At 38.2% G+C, this 24,637-nt stretch overlaps 1 protein-coding gene across 2 annotated transcripts in view; it reads left to right on the forward strand.

The window, feature by feature from the left end:
* Positions 1 to 20,734, forward strand: part of PEX1 (peroxisomal biogenesis factor 1) — a 43,320-nt gene extending 22,586 nt beyond the window's left edge. The window contains exons 10-24 of one of the 2 annotated variants that reach the window (XM_006834299.1): positions 666 to 798; positions 1,941 to 2,037; positions 3,328 to 3,498; positions 4,525 to 4,679; positions 7,229 to 7,418; positions 7,619 to 7,785; positions 9,524 to 9,658; positions 11,259 to 11,323; positions 12,570 to 12,712; positions 12,794 to 12,897; positions 13,889 to 14,065; positions 15,069 to 15,299; positions 16,337 to 16,534; positions 16,819 to 16,949; positions 20,650 to 20,734. In XM_006834299.1, coding sequence (XP_006834362.1) covers positions 666 to 798; positions 1,941 to 2,037; positions 3,328 to 3,498; positions 4,525 to 4,679; positions 7,229 to 7,418; positions 7,619 to 7,785; positions 9,524 to 9,658; positions 11,259 to 11,323; positions 12,570 to 12,712; positions 12,794 to 12,897; positions 13,889 to 14,065; positions 15,069 to 15,299; positions 16,337 to 16,534; positions 16,819 to 16,949; positions 20,650 to 20,734 — 2,182 coding nt within the window. The remainder of the gene's footprint in view (positions 1 to 665; positions 799 to 1,940; positions 2,038 to 3,327; positions 3,499 to 4,524; positions 4,680 to 7,228; positions 7,419 to 7,618; positions 7,786 to 9,523; positions 9,659 to 11,258; positions 11,324 to 12,569; positions 12,713 to 12,793; positions 12,898 to 13,888; positions 14,066 to 15,068; positions 15,300 to 16,336; positions 16,535 to 16,818; positions 16,950 to 20,649) is intronic. The other variant, XM_006834300.1, reaches the window with a different exon arrangement.
* Positions 20,735 to 24,637: the final 3,903 nt, after the last annotated feature.

Consider the following 24,637-nt stretch of genomic DNA (forward strand, 5'->3'; position numbering starts at 1 on the left):
GTTACATGTGATCGAATCGGTTCCGACTTCCGACTCATAGCAACCCTATATAGGGTTTCCAAGGAGCCGCTGGTGGGTTTTAACCGCCAACCTTGTGGTTTGCAGTCCAGTGCTTAATCCTATAGTACTACACTATACAGCATAGTATTCATTAATATAAGTAACATCTCTTTAGTTAAGATGAAATAATTAGGAATTTATGATATTCTTATTTGCGGAAACAAAGTGTGAGTGTCATAAAGAAGGTTGACGTTCAAGTTTGCACAACCTTCAGATTGAAACTTGATTGTAGTGTCCATATTTAATTTATGAGGACATAGTCTTCAGCTACCCTAAGTGCTTCAAAAAACATGCTCTCTGATTAATCTGCAAACCAGAAATTATTTTGAAGGGTGTTGCATGTATGTTTTAACCAAAATTCCTTAAGGACTCCTATTAGAGTAAAGCTATAATTACTTCACATATTTGAAAGTAATAAAACTAATTTTAAAAGCTGTAAATCAGACTTGGCACTAACCGGTATACTTCTTCTTAAGTAAGGGAGAATATGTAAGATTTTGCTCTTTTAATTCCTGAACTAGACTGGGGAGGGAAGTTCCAAATTTCTGGTCGCTAATTTATTTTGCCTCCATGTTTTATCCCCTCACAATTGGTATGTTTTGCAGAGGAGTGAATTCCTTAGGTACAACATCCATGGAGCACATCACTCATAGCCTCCTGGGACGCCCTTTGTCTCGACAGCTAATGTCCCTTGTGGCCGGACTGAGGAATGGAGCCCTTTTGCTCACAGGAGGAAAGGTATGAGGTTAAAATATGCTCGTCTTCATGAACTGATAACTTTTTGTGCTTTTCTCTTTGAATTTTGATCATCTGTTCTACAGGGTTGTTAACATGAGAAATGAAAAGCATTTACTCCCTAATTTTTAAAAATTACTATAATAAAATACACACCTACTCTCACATATTGATGGTCTCATTATCCAACATTTCACATTTACTACAGTAATTAAAACTCTATTACTCAACTCTTTTGTACATTAGCAATGTACACCTGGAAATATCAAATGGCTGTGATGGTTCAGTTTGTGTCATCTTGGCTGGGCCGTGTTCTCAGTGGGTGACAGTTAGGCAATGACACGATGCTGTAGTCATTGGTCATCTTACATTGTCACACAGCACTGATTTTCACACAATGTCCTGCTGTTTGGAACCTAATAATGTCATTAAGTGAGGAATAGGTGTGTATAGGGGGGTTGGAGAGGAGGTCTTCAAAAAGTTCATGGAAAATGGATTTAAAATATAACAGAATTTTCCCACACATTTTTTGAAGCCCCCTCATATAATGACATTGACTGTTTTAACCATTTTTAAGTGTACAGCTCAGTGAGTCACAATGTTATGCAACTATCACCATTATTTTTTCCAAAACTTTTTCTCAACCTAAACAGCAATTCTGTACCCATTAAGCAATAACTCCCTATTTCTCCTCAACCCCAGTCCTTGGTAACCACTAATCTATTTTCATAACATTGTGAATCACTTGCCTATTCTAGATATTTCATATAATTGGAATCCTACACAGTATTTGTTCTTTGTGTCTAGTATATTTCCCTGGTATAGAATTTGAAGTTCATCCGTGTTGTAGTATGTATCAGAACTTCATTTCTCTTTATGATTGAATATTCTGTTGTGTGGATATCGCCCACATTTGTTATCCATTCATCTGTTGATGAACACTGGTTGTTTCCACCTTGGCTATTGCGGATTCTTGACTGTGAACATTGGTGTGCAAGTATCTATTTGAGCTCCTGCCTTAGCTTGTTTTGCGTATACACCTGGGAGTAGATTTGCTGTGTCATGTGGTAATTTGGTGGTTGCCACAGTGAAAAAAGCTATTTCTGTGATTCACTATGTCGAAGTCCTTCTGAATTATTTCCTAGGGGAGTGGAAAATCAACTTTAGCCAAGGCAATCTGTAAAGAAGCATTTGACACTTTGGATGCACATGTGGAAATAGTTGACTGTAAAGCTTTGCAAGGTATGAATATGGTATGAATTTAATACGTAACTTCCTTTTTTGGTAGAAAGACTGAACTATTGTTTGATGCTGATATCTAATAAATACAAATATCTATTTTATTTAATTTTTCTGTTTATCCTTTAGCAATTGACATTCCTTAGATATGCTCAGTCTTTGACTGTCTAATGTCTTGCATAAAATTTCTAGACTTTTATATTTTAGGAAGGTCTATTTATTTTTCTAGGCCAAACATTGAAGACTTGACTCAGGGGATGGAAAGTTGGTGGCTGTGGAGAATATTGGGAAGGAGAATTGCAATTCACCAAATGTATTATTTTTGACACATTGTTATCTATTCAATGAAAAAGAGAGATTGAAAATATTTTACTTTGCAAAGTCAATTTTTCCCTTTAATTACAACTACCATATAGTCCCAATTGATCTCAGTTTCTATACTTTATGAAACTCAGAAATCGCTTTTGGAAACTCATTACTTTATTTGCTGCAAAAATGGTTGTAATTAGAAACATTGTCCATCTTTTCGTGTCCTTCATGAAGCCTCAGGTAAAACTTTTAATTTAGAACTAAGTCATAGAAATTTTTATGTCTTCATATGATCGTGGTATATTATCTACTATTTGAAAATTAAAATCTTGTAACAGAACAAGAAGTTTGAAGCTAGCTTTGTGAATCCGATATAGCACACCCAGGATCTCAGGGCAGCTGCCTTCATCTTGTTTTGCCTCAATCTTGCCCCTGCCTCTCGTGTACATTTCCCCATATTCCACTTTTATTTTACTAGCTTGTTGTAAGTCATCTGAAATCCTCTCTGGAGAAATTTAGAAATGATAGCAGTATATTTATTTTCCAGGTTTCTAAAGCTCAGTATTTTGTTGAGACCTTTGAGGCTATATTAATTGAACTTGTGTCAGGTTAACAAGTTTTAGGAGTTGTTATATTAATAAACTATGGATTGAATTTTTATAGTTTAATCAATATTTAGCTTTTCTAATGCTTTCAGAAAGAAGCGTTGGTGACAAAGTAGTTAAAGTGCTTGACTGCCAACCAAAGGTCTGTGGGTTTTGAGCTCACCAGCTGTTCGTGGGATGAAGGTGTGGCCGTCTGCTGCCCTCGGGGTAGACAGTCTTGAGACCCTGTGGGCAATTGGACTCTGTCCTGCAGGGTCACTATGAGTCAGAGTGGACTCAACAGCAGTACGTCTGTCCTGGTTTTGGTTGTCTCAGTGGCAGCCTGAACTCTGCCAGCCCTAAAATAGCCCTGAAACCATCTCCTATCTTCTGTATTTAGGAAAAAGACTTGAAAGCATACAAAAGTCCTTAGAGACAGCTTTCTCAGAGGCAGCTTGGAGGCAGCCATCCGCTGTTCTGCTGGACGACCTCGATCTCATTGTTGGCTTGCCCACTCTCCCTGAACACGAGCACAGCCCCACGGCGGTGCGGAGCCAGCGCCTCGCACATGGTGACTCTTTGTCTTTTGTTGGACAGCATTTGTAGTGGTCATGGCAGACACACTGTTACGGAGAACAGCCATTAGACCCTGTGTTCTGACTGCCTTCGGGGCTAATCTGTATTTTCAAAGTCTAGTGGAGGAGAGAAAAATAGACAGTTTTAGCTCATAATAATAATAATGATAGCTTCCTGGAGGTGTTGATAACGGAGCTAAGTTTTGACAGAGGAATAAAAAATAGCTAAATGAAGAAGTAAAGGAATTGTGCTCCCTAGGCAAAAGTGTGAAGGTGCCCAAACCATGGTTATGTGGGGGACTACTCCATTCACTTGAGCATAGAAGGCAAGAAGAGGGCTGGGGGCAGGGCTGGAGAGCTTGGCAGTGCTCAGCTGCCCCGTGGTTCTTGAGAGCTGAAGTAGTAAATGCAGCCACGGTGCTGTGGATGTATTTATTTTGAACTAGCATATATCTTAAGTTTTGAATCATATAGCCTCTGCAAGAGTTGTTAACCTAGTGCTTCAAGGAGTACTGGCAACTTCTCGTAATACCTCTTTCAGTTCTGACCTTCTCACACCAACAAAATCTTGGAAAACCTGGGGGTGGAAAGAGATGGTTCATAAAGTCAGGAATATAAGCTATATTTTGCTTACTATACAGAATACAGTATGGAAAGTTGTTGCCTGTCTGTAACAGACTCATTTCAGAGACCCCTCTTTACTGTCCATTCACCTGCTTTGTGAGATCTAGGAGTTGGGAGCCTCACTAGGTACTGATCAGGGCAGACAGATAAGAGTATATACTACCGCCTGCCCCTCCATTGGATTGATTAGAGCCTGGCCCATACTAGGCCCTCCATAGGTAAATCAGTGGCCAGGTACATGAATTAAATTCTAACAGGTCTGAAAGAGCCTACTGTATATATTCCACCTTAAACCTCAACTTCGGGTTATCATTATTTTAAATAAATATGTCATTTAAAGTTACGGTTTATGTTTCCTAAGCTTTATATTACACTAATTAAGAAATGTTTAATTCTAGCATTGAACAATATGATAAAAGAATTTGTTTCCATGGGAAGTTTGGTTGCTCTGATGGCAACAAGCCAATCCCAGCAGTCTCTGCATCCTTCACTTATTGCTGCCCAAGGAGTTCACGTGTTTCAGTGTTTCCAGCACATTCATCCTCCTAACCAGGTAATGTACTCTTCATGAAGGTTGTTGAAAGATTTCCTTCTTTACAGAAATCATTATCATTTTTTGCTTTAAGTTTGTGCTTATGTTAATAACCTTAAGGATATTTAAGAGTCAGCCCTCAGTGCTTATTGTATTAGATGTACAATTATAATTTATATCTGAAATACGATGATGTACTTCCCAGGGAAATTACTTTTTTGAAACAGTTTTTCTTCCTTTTTTTGTTTGATATTTTATTGTAGTGCGAAGATATCCCCCGAGACTATGGGCACCAGCCCTGAGGCCTGATATCTCAGTCCCAGGAGGGGTTTGTTTCTGGCTTTGAGGGTTTGATGATTGTGCCCTTTGCACACTATTACATACATGGGTATATCTGCAGCACGTACAATATGTATGTAAGAATGTCTGCTGTCAACCCAATAGAGCACATGGGTGTACTCCCATATGCCCTCCCACCCTTATATAACTATGTACATACTCACTTGTACATTATTATTTATTACAGGATTGGATGTTGTTGTATTGACTGTCATCAGTCACTCTGACTCATCGTGACACTGCATAGGGTTTCTGGGGCTGTAAATCTTTGCAGGAGCAGACAGCCTCATCTTTCTCCCCCAGAGTGGCTGCTGGGCTCAAACTCCTGACCTTAGGGTTGACAGTCTAGTACTAATCCTACAGAGCCACCACACCCCCCACCTCAGTAGTGGTATTCCCTCCCAACCACTCCATCCTTGGTAACCATTAAGTTTCTTTCTGTGTGTAAACCTTTTCTTGATATTTCATGTTAGTGAGCTGACTTAGTATTTTCCTTTTTGCAATGGACTAGTTTCACTCAGATAATATCCTTTAGATTCATCTAGGTTGTGAGCTGTTTAACAGATTCATCATTATTCCATTGTGTGTTTATCCATTCATCACGCTGGTGAGCATGTAGGTTGTTTCCATCTCCTTTTCTATTGTGAATAATGCTGCAGTGAATATGGGTGTTCAACAGTATTTATTCTGAATGAAAAAGAACAGTGAGAAATGCAAGATGTTTGTATAAAAATTATCTAAATATTTTTTCCACTATCATATGTGACCCATAGTCTCCTTTGGGGACTCATGTTGTTGTTGTTGTTGTTAAGTGCCATCGAGTCGGTTCCGACCCATAGCGACCCTGTACAGGGTTTCCGAGGGTGTAAATCTTTACGGGAGTAGAAAGCCTCATCTTTCTCCCGCGGAGCGGCTGGTAGTTTCAAACCGCTGACCTTAAGGTTCGCAGCCCGATTCGTAACCACTACGCTACCAGAGCTCATACTCCTGGTAATTTTAGGGGGCAGTGAGCTCAAAGAAGTGGGTTCTATGCATATTTTGGGTTCTTATTTAAAATTCTCACTTAGAGAATTCTAAATATTCTAAATATTTAGACTCTGAGCTACATAACTTATAATATAGAACAAGAGTTTTAAAACTTGTTATTAAGTATAGCAGAATATGGTGATGTTGGCCACTATATATATGTTTTTAGAAATAAATGTTATAGGAACCACAACAATAACAAAACAAAAAATTCTTAAAAGGACCTATATGTTACTAAAAGTTTATTTGAGAAAGAAATGGTAATCATTTGTACATCTAATTTTTCTTATAAATTTATTGAGGTATAATTTAATTACAACAAACTCATGTATTTAAAATACACACTATGTTCAATTGACATGTAACCTTGAAACCATCACCACAGTTAAAGTAGCAAACATCTTCATCACATCCAGAAGTGTCCTAGTATCTCTCGGCAGCCCGGCCCGCCTCCTAGTCCATTCCCAGACATGAACCAGTCTACTGCTGTCACTAGATTACGGTAGCCTGGTGTGGCGCTCTGGGTTAATGCACTGGAATGCAAAGTCGGTTTGAACCACAAGGTCGGCGGTTCACGCTTACCAGCTGCTCGACAACACTTAACAACAACAACAATTCTCAGAATATGTATTCTAAAATGTATGCATATTTAATTAGGCAACTCTGCTGCAAAAGACCTATGTAAAGTGCTAAAGAACCGAGATTAGTTTGAGGACTAAAGTGTGGCTGATCCAAGCCATGATGTTTTCAGTTAAGGAAGGCCAGAGAAAAATTGATGCATTTGAATTAATGGTGTTGGAGAACAATATTAAAAGTACTATGGACTACCAGAAGAACAAAATAGATCTGTCTTGGAGGAAGTACAGCCAGAATGCTCTTTGGAATCCAGGATGGCGAGACTTCATCTCTCATACTTCAAACATGTTATCGGGAGGAACGAGTCCCTGGAGAAGGATATCATGCATGCTAAAATGAAGGGTCAGTGAAAAAGAGGAAGACTCCCAACAGTGTGGATTGACACAGTGGCAGCAGCAGTGGGCTCAAATGTGCTAACAATTGTGAGGATGACGCAGGACCGGGCACTGTTTCGTTCTGTTGTGCATGAGTTGTTATGAGTTGGAATTGATGTGTTAATACTTAACAGCAAAATGTATACATGGATAAAATTAAAATTTTCAACTTTGTGTTTTTTTTTTTGTTGTTAGGAGCAAAGATGTGAAATTCTGCATAATGTACTAAAAAATAAACTGGACTGTGACATGAACAAGTTTGTTGATCTTGACTTGGACCTTATAGCTAGAGAGACAGAAGGGTTTGTTGCTAGAGATTTTACAGTGCTTGTGGATCGAGCCGTACATTCTCGTCTCTCTTTTCAGAGTATATCCACCAAGGAAGGTATGTTCTACTATCCACATTCAAACTTGGGAATCATCTTTCCATTGTTGAGAATTGTAATTGTAGTAAGGCAAGAATTAAGCACATTCCATTTTAGTATTTGAGTAAAAACCAGATATCTCCAGCTAAGGTAAATATCTTGAGAAAATTCATGTATTCAATATGTCTACCAAAGCAAGTGTTGTTTATGTTTTAAACAGAATTAGTTTTAACAACAATGGACTTCCAAAAAGCTCTCCGCAGATTCACTCCTGCGTCTCTGCGAAACGTCAACCTGCATAAACCTAGAGACCTGGGCTGGGATAAGATTGGTGGATTACATGACGTTCGGCAGATACTCATGGATACTGTCCAGTTACCAGCCAAGGTGTTGTATTGACTCCTAGGAGAACCGCTGGCTCATTGACTTTGTGTTGTTTATGTGTTGTTTGGCTTGCTCAATGTCATTTTGATTCAGTACATCTTTACTTTGTGTTACCAAATAAAAGTACTCTTTGCCCATAAAATTTATGAGAAAATCTGAGGTGGCATTTATAAATTCATTTGATGAGATGTTCTGAATTCTTCTGTTTTGCTTGAATCATTCAGATTATACTAAACCAGAATGAACTGTCAGAATGGGACTTGAACAGAAATAGAAATTACTGGAAGGTGGAAAAGTCAGCTCGGTCCATGGGTCCATGAGTGTGAGGCATTAAACTCAATCTGAAGACTCCATGGGTTAGTCCTGGAAAGGCAGAGTTAGTGGGCAGTGTAGACCAAGCAGATGGCAAGATCAAGGTGGCAGATGTGGATTATTCAGAAGGTTAGATAGTGCATCTAGGGGTAGTGTGGTTGACTCAAAGACCTGGGAAATGAGGATTACCACGTAGCATCAGGGACCCATGCAGAGAGAGAGACATGGTGAGTGAGGGTCTCGGTTTACATGTGACTGGATGGTGAGTCCTGGGAGCCATCACTGCTGGGACCTGGACCATAGTGAGTGCAGCCAGGACAGTGGGGTAAAGCCTGTTTGAGAGAACATGGGCATGGAAGTACAAACCATGCCTCCAAGTGCGGGTCTGGGCACCAAGCATTAGCGCTCAGATAGATGGAGACCATGTGCTGAACTTCTAAATTTGGAGCCTGTTTCAAATAAAGCAGAGGTAGAGATGAGGTTGGAATTTTGTCCAGAGTTGGAACTCAATATAGGAGACTGGGATTTGGGCAGCAGCTTCTTTGGCCTGTTTTCAAAGTTTTCTTTCTCTCAAATCACTGATGGTTTAGGATCAGTTATTCAGTCTGGAGACTCTTCCATGCGATTTTATGTTGTTAAGTGCCTTTGAAAGTCAGTTCTGACTCATAGCGACCTGTATAGGGTTTCCAAAGAGCTACTGGTGGTTTGCACCGCCACCTTGTGGTTCAAATCAACCTTGCAGCCCAAAGCTTACTCTATAGCACTACACTGGTGGTGGTGTTCTGTGGAGTCGGTTCTGACTCAGAGCGACCCTGTACTGGGTTTCCAAGGCTGTAAATCTTTACTGGAGCAGAAACCCTCGTCTTTCTCCCTTGGAGCAGCTGGTAGTTTTGAACTGCTGACTGTGGGGTTAGTAGCCCAACTGTATCTCATTAAATTACTTAGGTTAAATTAAGTTTTTCTTTCTTTGAGTGAATCTGAGTTGGAATTGACTCTGTGGAAGTGGGCCTTTGGTTTCACTTGAATGTAGACAGCTGTCATAACTTGCCCAGTGAAAAAATACAAGTAGAAAGTACACTTTTTAGAAAATCTTAAAGTGGTACTTTTTTATGTTAAAAAAGGAAAAAACTGGAGACATTTGATGCAGTCAGATACATGTTAGATCTCATGTATTCCACAGTCCTTCTTCCTTTACATCCCTTGTCAAGTAATGGCTGGAAAAAGCTCCATGGTGGTTCATTGGAGTTCATTTATTTTGAGCACGACTTTTTGTTACTTTCACTGTGGTGTTGATAAGGAAAGGCAGCACTTATCACTGTTTAAGTCCTTTTTCTATGCATTGATCTTTACTGCTGCCCAGTCATTTCTTTCTCAGAATTGAATTGTATATCGTGTTTTTTTGTTTTTTGTTTTTTTTTGTATTTTTCAGTACCCAGAGTTATTTGCAAACTTGCCCATACGACACAGAACAGGTGTACTATTGTATGGGCCTCCTGGAACAGGAAAAACCCTGCTAGCTGGAGTAATTGCACGAGAGAGCGGGATGAATTTTATTAGTATCAAGGTACATTCACATTTATCTCTTCTGATGGTGAGTTAGCCTCATATTTGAAGAGCTGATAGAGCTGAGTAGGAAGTTGAGTAATAAACCATTTATCTTCTAGGGCTTATTATGTTCTTGCTGAAGGCAAATCTTCATGCATTACAATTAGAAATACACATAAATATTTACATAAAAAGCAAACTGCCTATAAAGGGGGAGAGAACATAGACAACTAGAGCAGGGAAGCTGGTATTTATAGTTTTGTTGCTTGTTGGCTGCATGTCATACTAGGTGTAAATTTTTTCAGGTATAAGGTGAATGTAGTAATTTGGGCATTATAGTTTCAGCACCTCAGCAGTATTCATTTACCAAAAGGTGCTTTGATTCTAAGGCAAAGGAATTATTACCTTGCCTTTTTCAAAATGGGTTGAGAATCTGGAAGCCTGTTGAGTGGTTTGCAGTTGCATTGTGCCTGCCTGTAATTGATCACATGAGTTTGGGTCCCTGGCAGTCCTGAAGGAGCGCTGACAGCTGACACCTGTAGAGTTCCCTGCCTGCTTGTTTCTGGATCCTCAGGTGACCATGCTGTGCTATCCTTTCCACACTTACCAATAGAATTGATATTATATTTATATTATCATTTCACTTTTTGCTTCTAAAACGTAATTTGCAAGATCAACACTTGTGAATTTATATGATCCCATTAGGGTGATCTTTAGTAAGTCTTCAGATCACAGTTTGGGATGAGTCCACAGTGGAAAGGTTTCAGCAGAGGGCTGATTCCATTTTGGTGGGTTAGGGCAACTTGTAACAGGCCAGCAGCCTAGAGCCCTTGACTGCCAGCAGTATGTTGCCTTGTCATGTCCTGTCAGCCTCCAGTTCTCTGACTGTGGGGAGGAAGTTTAACCAAATGCTAGCACATAACCAAATAGGTGATGAGGACTACAAATTCTGTTTTAATCGCATATCCTTCACATATTTGCTCTTTAAGAGGTGCAGATCACAGGGGCCAATTCGTTTTGAGTTTTGTTTTGTTGTTGTTATTCAGTTTTTAGAAACATCCTTTTTCATGAATGCTATCCCAGTTTAAGGAGAGGCATTCTCATGGCCAATTTTGTTATCTATGTAGAGAAGTTTGTTTCAATCAACTTTCATAAATCTTAAAGTTTGTTTCAATCAACTTTTAGAAAATATTCTTCAACTCTTATATAAATAAATTAAACTCTTGTATAAATAAAGCTGCCCTTTTGGAACTTGCATTATACTAGGGGAGATAATGAACAGATAAGCACGTATATATGTAATAGAATTCTCTGTGGAGAGAAAGCAAAACAAGAAGGTGTAGAATAGCTAGAATGGGTTATAGATGGGGTCGTCAGGCAAGGCCTTTCTGAAGAGGTGGCATTTTGTAAGAGACGTAAGTGAAATGAAGGAACACACTTTGAGAATCTCTAGGCACAGATGTCCTGGCAGAGAAACCACTGAGTATTTCATATTTGTTCCCTGTTAGTCATATTAAAACTTATTCATGACTGAATTTAGACCTAGCCATAAGCAAAGATTAGATTTTTTTATATATAATTTTATCTGAATTCTAATTTAATTTAATTTTACCTAACAGGGGCCAGAGTTGCTCAGCAAATATATTGGAGCAAGTGAACAAGCTGTGCGTGACATTTTTGTTAGGTTGGTTACCTGTGAATCATGTTTAAAGTAAATGACATCATCACTGTTGACCAATCCGTGCTTCATGATCAGAATCTTGTTTTTTGAAGAGCTGATGTTCAAAACCTATGACTTAATGTGAATTATTGATAATTTAGAAGACAGAAATTACCTGTTTTGCCATATACTACTTAAATGTAAAACATTTTAAGTATTAAAATTTGGAAATTGTTTGATTTTATAGCTATATTATAATAGAAATATTATGTTAATTATATAAATATAAAATGTTAAATGTATAATAGTGGCCATTTAAGGAAATCTCAAAATAGTAAAAAAAAAAAAAAAAAAAACAGAAAATATAAAACGGAAACAGAATCTCATAATTGCTCCTATATTATGATTTAACCATGAATAGAACAGGATTCGGAATCCTTTACTAATCTGTAGGTGGTGGTGGTTGGTGATGGTGGTGGTGATGGTGGTTATGTACTGTGGAGTCAGTTCCGACTCATAGCGACCCTGTAGGGTTTCTGAGGCTGTAAATCTTTATGGAAGCAGAAAACTCATCTGTCTCCCGCAAAACAGCTGGTAGTTTCGAACTGCTGACCTTGGAGTTCGCAGCCCAATTCGTAACCACTATGCTACCAGAGTGCTAATTATAATGAAATGTTCAGAGTAAAAGTGTAGCATAGTAAGTAGTATATGTTGTTGTTAAGTGCTGTCAAGTCGATTCTAACCCATAGCGACCCTGTGTAGGGTTTCTGAGGAGCAGCTGGTGATACACTGAATTATTAATTTTTAAAATGTCAGTTTTTTGTTTTTGTGGGGGGTTTTTTGGAGGGGAGGTCCTTGCTATCCTGTTCTTAAGGAGCCCTGGTGGTGCAATGGTGAAAGCACTTGGCTACTCTGTAGGAGAAAGATGTGGCCATCTACTTCTGCAAGGACGGCAGCCTTGGAAACTGGGTGGACCGGTTCTGTTCTGTCCTCCAGGGTTGCCATGAGTCAGAATTGCCAGGAGGACAAGTTTGTTTGGTTTTGTTTTTTATTCGGCCCAGAAGGTATGGGACCAGGGCAAAGCCCTTGTTCTCTCTAACACCCAGTTTTTTTAAAAAATATGAAAAATAGCATATGGTTTACTTTCTTTAAGGGTTTGTTGTCTAGAAGATTTAAAATATGTGTGTATGTGATTGATTTATACATATTTGAAATCCCTCTTTGCAAGCCCTGAAACCCTATTAAAATCGGAAATGTTTATGTTCCCCAGGGCGCAGGCTGCAAAGCCCTGCATCCTCTTCTTTGATGAATTTGAATCCATCGCTTCTCGGAGAGGTCATGATAATACTGGCGTGACAGACCGAGTAGTTAACCAGCTGCTGACTCAGTTGGATGGAGTAGAAGGCTTACAGGGTAATAATCGTAAACGTACAGACATTTTGTTATAATGTGATTTTACCAGGCTCTAGTAAAAGTGCTTTATTTTACCCTCAGGTGTGTATGTGTTAGCTGCTACTAGTCGCCCTGACTTGATTGACCCTGCCCTGCTCAGGCCTGGTCGACTAGATAAATGTGTGTATTGTCCTCCTCCTGATCAGGTGAGAATTTCACAGTTAGGGTCCTAAACCCAACAGATGCTGCACTCTTTCCTTGTGAACGTTCCTTTTGCAGGTAATAGCAATTGTCCTGAGAAGACCAGCTTTCGTAGGCGTGGGCCTTGACCACTGCTTGCTCACAGCACAAAAGATTCTGAATTAGATGCAAAGCTGTTCTTTGACCCAGCCATTTCCATGCAAGTCTGAAAACCATATAATCGTTGAGTGTTGGCCATTTGGAAAAAAGGGAGGAAACACATGGTATTGCATGTCCGTATTACTTGTGTTCTAAGATCACACAACACATTATCCTGTCCAAGACTGATACAAAAGCAAATATATTCATGACGAGTAAGCATGTGAGCAGGTTACATTTACATGGTGGTGGTCGGGGAGCCACCCTGTGTGATAGGGTTTCCAAGGCTGGAAATTTTTACGGGAGCAGGAGGCCTCGTCTTTTCTCCAGTGGGGCGGTTGGTGGAATTAAACTCCTGACTTTGCAATTAGCAATCCAAGTCAGAACCCACTCTGCCAACAGGGCCTCTTGCAGGTTATATAGAAAAAGGCTTTTCTAGTCCTGTGTTGTGATGCTTATTCTCAAATTTAGAAACTAATAGATAAAGGAGTGAAAGAACAAATAAGCAAATAAATATTCTAAGGATTGAATATGAGTGTTTGTCACAACTAGCTAGTATTTAAATTATTTCAATTTTCCTATAGAAAACTTTGTTGGTACACTTGCCCAAATCTAGAGAATAAACACTATCTGAATAAGACTTGGTTTCTATTCAACAGTTAAGACGGTGGTTTTCATTCATTTTCTTGTGTTCTGTCTGTCAGTGGGTGTGGATCCAGGAAGACATAGACTCGTAGTACATTTCTCAACTTGTTAAAGTTTACTAGATTTATGTATTTATGAAAATCCTGAAGACATATGGTTTAAGATAGTGTTTTATTTTTTATTTGTTAAACCAGTTCATTTTTCTCCCTTCAGATGTCACGTCTTGAAATTTTAAGCGTTCTCAGTGACTCTCTGCCTCTGATGGACGATGTCGACCTTGCTCACGTGGCATCGGTAACTGACTGCTTTACTGGAGCAGATCTGAAGGCTTTACTCTACAATGCCCAGTTAGAGGCCTTACATGGAAGACTGCTCTCCTGTGGGCATCAGGTAAGTTATATGAGGAGGTAGTTTATATGCCTTTTAATGATCGTTAAGAGCATTTTAATGTCAAATTTTCTACCTTAAAAAATCCTAAAAAGGTATAAAAATTTAAATGTACTTTTAGTTCAAAGTATTGGTTTTGCCAAGAATTCTCTAGTTTTGAAGAGTTTGTATCTATTTCTTTAGCTTACCTTAATATTGGTGTGTGGAAGAATATTCTTTATATTGTGATATTATGTATTAGGTAATATACATTGAGAAATAATTGAGATTTTTAGTTTGGCTCATACTTTGTTAAAAAAACTAATTAACTATAGATATGTTCTTTACTTTGATACCCAGATTGTCCTAGATTTGGCCAATAGAATCCCCTTCTTGGTGGCTTCTGTGTCTTTATGTTATGTCTCCATCATTGCTCAATGGACTGTTTTCTGATACAGCAACAGACGTTATGGATTTATCTTAAAGAGTCTGTCTGTGGTCTTTACCATATCATTTTCTAGGAAGGATTTATTTTCACTCTTCCCAGCTTGCTAAAAATGCTTGCTTGGTCTAAAGGTCTTAAATCAAACACTACCAAGTTTTTGTTGTTGATTTTGATAAGCCATTGAGATTCTCTTTTACTTTCATTACCAGAAAATGTGTGTATATGTAAAACAGCATTTCTTTACAACAAATGTTATTGGCATGGATGATTCCTTATTTTAGAGTAGAAAAATAAAAGTAGCAAAAGTCAGAGCATATAAGAATAAATCCAGAGATCTGAGTCTTAGCTTTGCCACAGACTTTTTATGGAACTGACTGGGAAATTATATACATGTTCCATCCTTTTTTTAATAGTTAAAATTTTACTGTGTCTCTCAGAACCACTAGAGAATTGGTAAGCGTTTTGAACAATGCCGTGGGTGTCTGTGTATTACTTCATGAAAATGCTGTCTGTTTTCTCACTTAGTTCCAAGTTGTGGTTTATTTCAAGCGGTACATTTGGTTGCCCTTTTCTGTGTTCTAGGATAGAAGTTCCAGCTCAGATAGTGACCTAAGTCTGTCTTCGATGGTTTTTCTTAACCACAGTAGTGGCTCTGATGATTCAGCTGGAGATGGAGAATGTGGCTTAGAGCAGTCACTTGTTTCTCTCGAGATGTCTGAGATCCTTCCAGATGAATCAAAGTTTAATATGTACCGGCTCTACTTTGGAAGCTCATATGAATCAGAACTTGGGAATGGAACCTCTTCTGATTTGGTATCTTGTACAGTCATCATTATACAGTTCTGAAATGTAAACCTCTTTGTTGGTATAAAGATGAACAGTGACTATCTTCTGACCAGCCCCACATTTCTTTCTAGTTGGTTGGTTCTTCAGCAAAGTAATCTTGATTTTTCTAGACTAACTAGCAATTTTTCGGGCTGGCAGCAAAGTGGAAGAACCAAAGTAGGGGAGACCAAGCTTACTGTTTGGTTTCTTTCTGTCTCCCCTACTGGTTATAAAACATCCTTAGTAGCAAATTCATATTATATTAAACTTGAATTCTCTTGTCATAGGACAGTAGAAGATAATGAGAAGTTTGATGCAATAATGTCAGAAATTCCTGACAACAAAATGTTACGTATTTGTAATTTTTTTTATGGAAAATATAAGCACAGTGAAAAAGTTACCAGTAGTTATAGTACTTCAACAAGGAAAATGTTTCGGTTACATGTGGGCAATATTATTATTTTCCTGTTTAATTAAAGTAGCTTCAAACACATCTCCCCCACAGAATTAACAGTGATTAACTGTTGCTTTATTAGCACTCTTAACATTTTGGTACATATTTAGTTACATTTTTCTTGTGGGTTTTTTTTTTTTTTTGTCAATTTGTTTGATAAAGTCAGGTTTTTTAAATATAAAAGTGACTCATTTTTATTTCCAAGAATAGAAATGTACTGTTATTGTGATTCCAGTTGTTAATTCTGTTTTCTGTTTCTTAACTTCTATTTGAAATGTCCCAGGCCTTAGTTTACCTCTTCTTGCTGAAAAAATAAGAGTAAACATCATTTGGAACCTATCCCTGGGGCTTTAATGTGTTGGATTTAATAGCAGTACGAAAGTGAAAAAGTCACATGACCACCTTCACCCTCTCTCGTGGTTCAGTAACATACATATTGATGAACCTTTATAGAATACTATACTTCCTTAATTTCAGTTAGTTAAAATATAAACTTATCTATTCTTTGAAATTTTTATCTTTAGTAAACACATGCTTTCTCTCCTCTCCATTACCCTGTTTGCCCCTGCAGAGCTCACAGGGCTTGTCTGCACCAAGCTCCATGACTCAGGATTTTCCTGGGGCTCCTGGGAAAGAGCCATTGTTTTCACAACCTCCCGTGCTGAGGACAGCGTCACAAGAAGGGCACCAAGAGCTCACTCAAGAGCAGACAGAGCAACTGAGAGCAGAGATCAGCATTATCAAGGGCAGATACCAGAGCCACAGTGGAGTATGGCACTTGGTTCCACTTACCATTGTTCAGTCTTTTTAAAATAAGCAATTGTTTACACTTTTTTCATGTATATTGCTTTGATTTGTAAATGGGCTACATTTGTAACATTAACTCAGTCATATTAAGTGCTTTCTTGCTTTCCAACTATTTTTAGTCGCCTTACCAGAAAGAGAATGTATAGTGTCTTGAAAAAACTAACAAAAAGACGTAACATCTTAGACTGATTCTTATTTCCATCATGTGCCTAGGCTAACTGTTTGCTGCTTTCTTTTTTATTTAAGGAGGATGAATCCCTTAACCCACCAGGACCAGTCAAACCCAGTCTGGCTATTAGTCAGTCTCATTTAATGACTGCGCTTGGTAACACAAGGCCGTCCATTAGTGAAGAGGACTGGAAGGGTTTTGCTGAGCTGTAAGTAGCAGATACGGATTTGGACGTAGCGATATTATTAGAGGCCCCATAGTTACTTGGGACTTAAACTTTTTAAGTTTTTGCTAAACATCACATATATTCGCTAAGTATTTAAAAGCCAATTCAGAAAATTTGTCTAGAGGCCATATATTTAAATACCTAAAAACTTTAAAAGTACAAAAATTAAAAATGAATTTTCATTTATCAGTCTATTCCTTATATTTGAATTACTTGTTGTTAAAAACTAATTTTCTATGGCACTGCAGGATAATGCACTGGACTGCAAGGTCAGTTTGAACTGAAAAGTCAGCAGTTCAAACCCACCAGCTGCTCCTCAAAAACCCTACGCAGGATGGCTCTGAGTCAGAATCGACTCAATAGCACTTAACAACAATAATTTAATATTTATTACTTTCAATAAATTGTAAACAGGAAATTAAACTATTCCAGTTGATTGTTTACAAAAATTATATTTAAAAATATTCCTTGTTTGCTTTAAAATAATTAAAATTTTACTAATCTCAAGCATGCGTATAGTCAAATGTATTCATTCTGTGGACTATGCTTAGTACACAGTTGGATGTATTTGTTGTTGTTGTTAAGTTCCATCGATTTAGTTCCGACCCATATCGACCCTGTATAGGGTTTCTGAGGAGCAGCTGGTGAGCTTGAACTGCTGACCTTGCAGTTCAAACAGCTTTGCCGGTGGGCACATTAACCGACAGCGTCACACCAGGACTTCAGTTGGATGTAATGGTATCTTGAAATTGACTGTAACCTCCCAGGAGTCTGAAGGCCATTGATTGACCGCATTCTAGGCCAGTGACTCAGCTCTGTTTGATTCAAGAAATGTTTATTCCTGCTCTCTAGAAGTTTTTTATTGCAAAATTTTGGGACAGGTTTTACATATTGCTGTGATATCTACTTAATGCAGAAAAATTAGAAAACAAAGATAAAGATTAAAAAGAACACAAAATTTCCTTAATTCTACTGCCTTGGTAAACATATTTATTCATATACTTAGATATTTTGTCTTATTAAAATAATATACCATCCATATTGGTATACAGCAATTCCCTGATAGCATATTGGTTACGAATCAGGCTGCCAACCTCAAGGTCAGCAGTTCGAAACTACCAGTGGTTCCGTGGGATAAAGGTGAGGCATTCTGCTCCCATAAAGATGTACAGCCTCGGAAACCCTGTGCAGGGTCCCTATGAGTCGGAACCCACTCCGTAGTACTTACCAACCACAACACACACCCTGAACATTCGTTCACGTTTTAAATATGCTGCTACTCTTTTTCTCAACGTTTTTATTGTGGATTTTGTGATCATCAGTTTTACATTCAGCAAATCATACACCTTGTTTCATCACAATGATTATAATCCCCTCCATGTACCATCAGTTAACAGTATTTCTCTGTAGTCACTTTAGCTTTTTTCTTTTTTTTTTTTTTAAACACTCGGGTATATATAATAATTTATACCACTAAAGGACATATTCTGCAAGTCAGCCTCCTGGCCACTATCTCTTAGTCCCTCTCTTCCCATGAACCTAGAGATCTCGAGTCCTCAGCCGCTCCCTTTCTCCATGTCCCCATCTCTGCCTCCATCTCTGGTATCGTTGCTTCTCTGGATAAGGTCCTGCATTCTGCTTGTGCTCTTCTCCCTTGATGGTCCTAGGGTCCTCTGTTTCTGGACTGTAAGATTAACTACTCCCCCATTTTTGTTACACAACTTCTACCTTTTCAATTGTGACAGTTGCAATTAGTCATGATAACAATTACTCACTATTGAATTATAAGAATCTTATCCCCCTTTCTTTTAACCGGACCCATCTAGACAAGATGAAAAGTATTCAGGGAAGACTCTTCTGTCTCCACACACTCTTTTTTTTTTTTAAGTTTTTATTGTGAATTATATGGGTTTACACGGGAGAACATCAGTTTTACATTCATCCTATCGTATTTCATTTCATTGCAATGATTACAATCCCCTCGATGCATCATCAAATAAACAAAGGGTATCCCCACACACAGGCCCGCTCCCCAGCCTTCTCCCTCCCTGAGTACAGTGTCCCCAGCCGCTCCATCTGTCCACTCCTGGGCTGCAAAATCAACCACTCCCCTCCTTTTGTCAAAAAACATCTACCTCAGCTCAAAAGAGGTAACAAATCTTTATAGTAAGGATCATTCCCATCCCCTCCATACACAGAGTAGACAGGGATGGGCAACTTGGACATTGACTACCCAAAATGGGGGTCTACAAAGACAAGAAGTGACTGACTTATAAGCTTTCAAGAGGGAACCTAGATCCAGAGGGCATGAAGGAAAGTAGAATCTCCACTGAGTCCAGTCTGTCTAGGCGGGGCTGATGAAATGAAATGCGGATAGGTCTCTTGTGATACAGTAGTGAATAATTGTTATCAGGACTGATTGTGAGGGTTGGAAATGTAAAGGTAGACATTTTGTATTAAGGAGGGGAGTGATTAACTTTTCAGTCTAGGAGCAGAGGTTCCTGGGACCATCAAGGGAGAACAGCAGAGAGCGGGACCCTACCCAGAGAAGCAGTGATGCCAGAGATGGAGGCAGAGACGATGACATGGAGAGATGGAGCAGCTGGGGACTTTAGACCCAGAGAGGGAGAAGGGCTGTGTGCTGATGACTGGGGGCAGGCTTATAGGGTATACCCTTTGGTTGGTTGATGATGCATGGAGGGGATTGTAACCATGGCAGTGAAATGACATACAATAGGATGAATGTAAAACTAATGTTCTCCCATGTAAACTATCACATAATTCACAATAAAACATTAAAAAAAAAACACACCAGAAAAAACATCTGCTTCTACATTTCTGACTTTCATAGTCAGTCCTGGTGGCAGTTACTCTTGTTTTTAGTGTTAATCTGTACTGACCCTGAGCCAGTCTCCAGTTTGGGGATATTTAAGTGGCTTCCAGGTTTTTACTACCCTACACAGTGTGATATTGGACATGCTTGTAACGGAATGATTGCCTCACGATCTCACAGAAATTCAGGTGGAATTGTTGTATCACAAAGGTGTACCCATTGTTTATGACTTCTGAAACATATTGTCATGTTGCCTTCCAGAACTGTACAGTGTATGAGAGAGCCCATTTCACCACACCCTCACTAACATGGAATATTACCAGGTTTCTCTAAACTCAGCCGATGGGATTAGAGAACTGTTATTTCTCATTTAAAACGTTGCATTTCTTTGATTAAAACTATTGAAGTTGCAATTTTATTATTCATTGCCATTTGTATTTTATCTTTTCTAACTTACTTCTTCATTCCTGTATTCTTTATTCTACTAGAGTGTTCAACATTTGAAAACTTAGGTATAAAAACGCTTGTTTCTGTTGCAACTTTTTTCCCCCAGTTTGCTATTTCCCTTCTATTTTTTAAAATATAATTCTGTTTGCAAGCTATCCATTGCCTTTTGTTTTGTGATTAAAGTCTTTACATGTTGTTGTTATTAAGTTCTATAGAATCAATTTCGACTCATAGTTGTTGTTGTTGTTGTTGTTAAGTGCCATCGAGTCGGGTCCGACCCATAGCGACCCTGTACAGGGTTTCCGAGGGTGTAAATCTTTACGGGAGTAGAAAGCCTCATCTTTCTCCCGACTCATAGAGACCCTATTAAATAGTAATTATCTCAATTTTTTTTTTTTTAAGGTATGAAAATTTTCAAAATCCTAAGAAGAAAAAAAATCAAAGTGGGACAATGTTTCGACCTGGACAGAAAGTAACTTTAGCATAAAATTTATTTCTATTGTTTTGGGTTTTTTGCTGACTTCTTGTAACAGTAAAAATGGTGTCTGTAAAATTTCTTTTTAATTTAGCAAATCAGTTTAATTTATAAAATCACAGATTGGTAAACCCTGTGGTTACTTGAGATTAGTGCTGTAGAATAAGTCGGATATTTATAACAGATTCTGTATTTTATTTCTTATAAATCTATATTAAATCTTTAATGAAATAATAGTGGCCAGATGGTGTGATTAATTTTATTTCCCCTTCAAAGAAAAACCTACACAGTAACTGATTCAGTACACTTCTTGGAACTACATAATCAGCCTCTTTTTAGCATTTAACAAGTTTTATGCTTATCAAATTCTTGACTGTTTTGGAAAGAAAATATCCTATTATTTACAGATTCTATTATCTGTTGTCCTTATTATAATAGAAAGTATAATATTTATACAAATAACATTTAGTTATGACTCAACCAGAAATGGACTCATCCCCTGCCATGTTCCATCCAGCTCCAAGTCCAGGGGCTTTGAGCCATGCCCACTTCTTTCTTAGTTCCATTATGAGTTTATCAAGATATTCTCTCATCTATGAACTAAACTGCAAATTCAGCTACCACAAATACAAATTACATATAGTAATAAAGGGAGGAGAACGGAAGAAGAGGAAGTTAATTAAAACATGCAAATAAATACATGAGACAGCAAAGAAGAATCTACATACAGGCAGTGACCATTTTCCATTGCACAGTTAACCATGAAGCATGGAGAATTTTCTTTCATGTTCCTTTAACTTCAACTAGCACCTTAGTGGATTAGAGTCTTATGAGGTAGTTGTTAGGGGCCCCAAGTTAATTCCAAGTCTAGCAACCTCATATATAACAGGATAAAACATTTCCCATCCCAGTGCCGTCCTCACAGTCATTGCTGTGTTGCAGCCACTGTGTCAGTCTGTCTGTCTCATTGAGAGTCTTCCTCTTTTCCACTGAACCTCTATCAAGCATAATGCCCTTCTCCAGGGGTTGGTCCCTCCTGATAACATGTCCAAAGTTTGTGAGCCAGTCTTACCATCCTTCCTTCTAAGGAGCATTCTAGCTGTACTTCCCAGACAGATTTCTTCTTCTGGAAGTCAGGTATAGACAATATTCTTTTCCAAGACCGTAATTAAAGGTGGCATTGATTCTTCAGTCTTCCTTATTCACTGTCTAGTTTCCTCATGCATTTGTTACGGTTGTTAAGTACTGTCAAGTTGGTTCCTACTCATAATGACCCTGTATAGCATTTCCAAGAAGTAGTTGGTGGGTTTGAACCACCGACCTTCAGGTTACCAGTCCAGTGCTTATCTTACAGCGCCACACCAGGATTCCATTTATGCATATCAGGAGATTAAAAATACCATGGCTTGTGTCAGGGGCACCTTAGTCCTCAAAATGACATATTTGCTTCTTAATGCTTTAAAGAAGTCTGTTACAGCAGATTTGCCTAGTACGATGCATCACTTGACTTCCTGACTGCTGCTTTCATAGGCATTGATTGTGGGCTCAAGTAAACTGAGGTCCTTGAACAGTGCAACCTTGGCTAGATGGGATGGCCTAAACTGTCATTCCCAAGTATCTGAGAAGCCTGCCCATTAAATATTACCATTGGAGTATTTACCTCTGCTGCAAATGCATCCGTGAATATGGTGGAACATACAGAGGGCAAAGTTATGAAAACTTCTTAGACCAAACACCTTGAGGGAATCCAAGTCACTGAGTCTGGGGGCTCAGGACCTTAGTCTTAAGGGCCACCAAGGCCAACTGGCATCACATAGTCCACAAAGATAATGTTCTACATCCTACTTTGGTGAGTAGCGACTGGGATCTTGAAAGTTCATGAGCAACCATCTAAGGTGCAACTATTGTCTCTCTGTCCTAAGGAAAGAATAGTGATGAGAATTGAAGACACATGGAAACAGTCTATTGGACTAATGAATCATACAAACATGACCTTGAGACCACAAGAATTAGATGGTGCCCAGCTACCACTGTCAAATGCTCTGAAAAGGATCACATTAGAAGGTCTTAGAGTAAAATGTGGAACAAAATTCAAATTTTCAAAAAGACCAGGCTTACTGGTTGCATAGAGACTGATGGACCCTTGGACACTATGACCCTTAGTCACCCTTCAAGTTTGGAAATAAACTCACTCCTGTAACTCAAATTTCAAACAGTCCCACTGACATGAAGTAATTCTGACTCAGCGACCCTATAGAGTTTCTGAGACTAAATCTTTATGGGGGCAGACAGCCTCATCTTTCTCCGGCATTATGGCTTGTGATCAGGAGCTCACAAGGGAGATCAATAACACTAGTGAGGCATGCACACCTGAGAATAATTTGCCAAAGGACAAAAGTCCAGAAGGCTTAGGAAAGAAGAAGTAATGGAAATAGGAAGGCGAGAGGAAGTGGGTTAAGTGTTACATTGTGGGGACTGCAATCAATGAGACTAAACAAAACGTGTATGTATGATTGCTGAGTGGAAAGCTGATCTTTTCTCTAAACCTTCACCCAATTCATAATAAAAACAAACATTACCATTGACCAGGGAAATACACAGTATTTTATCCATACTAACATCCTCTGTTTTTTGTTTTAGTTTGCTAAGACTTTAATAAAAACTTTCAGGAAAGTATACACAAGAAAGTTTTTACAGTGATTGTTCTGGGGAAGCAGTGGGTGGTTTGGGTTGGTGAAAGGAGGAAGACCTTTCCTTTTTTATTTAATGCCTTTCTATATTGTTTGAATTTTTCCCCCATTTGTTGTTGTTAGGTGCCATCGAGTTGGCACCAACTCATAGCAACCCTATGCACAGCAGACCTTTTCTCCCATAAGTAGGTATTATTCATATTTGTAAGAACAAAAATAATTTAATTAAATGGTATTTTCATTAATCTAGCTAGTATGGTGTTTTGATTTTCTTTGTTTTTAGTGATAATACTCTGTAGAGGAAAGGTTGTTGTGAAATGGGTACAATAAGCACTAGACTGATAACCACAAGGTTGGTAGTTGAAGTCCACCAACCGCTCCATGGGAGAAAGGCTTTCTGTTCCCATAGAGATTTTTTTAAAGCCTCAGAAACCCTATACAGGGTCGCTATGAGTTGGAATCAACTCCACAGCACTTAACAACAACAACATCACTAATGGCATTGTAAATTTTTACAACACTTTTTGGAAAGCAGTGTGAAAATTTTAACAAGATTCTTAAAATATTCATTTATTTTGACATTGTAACACTCTCTAAAAATCTACCATAAAAGAATTTCCCCAGACATGGATAAAAACTTTACAAATAAAGGTATCAATTAAATTATTATTGAAAATACGTCCAAACTAGAAATAATTTTTAATATAAAAAAAGATAATGAAAGCACATCAACAGAAAGCTAATATCTAACCATTGAAATTGACATTTATAAAAATTTTGCTATGAAATAAATGTTTAAATAATAATGTTAAGAGAAGGTTAGCATCCACAGCTAGTCACAGTGGACAGAATGTTCATGACTAAGTCAAGAATACATATTTCTAGAAAAAATGCTGACAACAGTATTAGTTTTTTCCTACTTCAGTTGTCTATATTTTCTAAATTTTCCACAACAAGCATTTATTATTTTATCATGGAAAATATATATTCTTCTAAGTAAGGAATGAAGCATATGTAGTATGATTTATTCATAGTCAAGCTATTCTAACTCTAAATTAATCTACCACTTGAATTTCAAATACTCACTTACCATTTGTGATAACTGGCTACAGAATTTTGCTAAGGTCAGTCATCAAACTTGCTAATTTCTATTACCCAAAGACATTAATTACTGTCATCTCTAAGTACCTCCAATTTTGCCTTCTAAATATTTATTGATATCAAC

The sequence above is a fragment of the Chrysochloris asiatica genome, unplaced genomic scaffold, assembly GCF_000296735.1.
Source record: "Chrysochloris asiatica unplaced genomic scaffold, ChrAsi1.0 scaffold00010, whole genome shotgun sequence".
NCBI lineage: Eukaryota > Metazoa > Chordata > Mammalia > Afrosoricida > Chrysochloridae > Chrysochloris > Chrysochloris asiatica.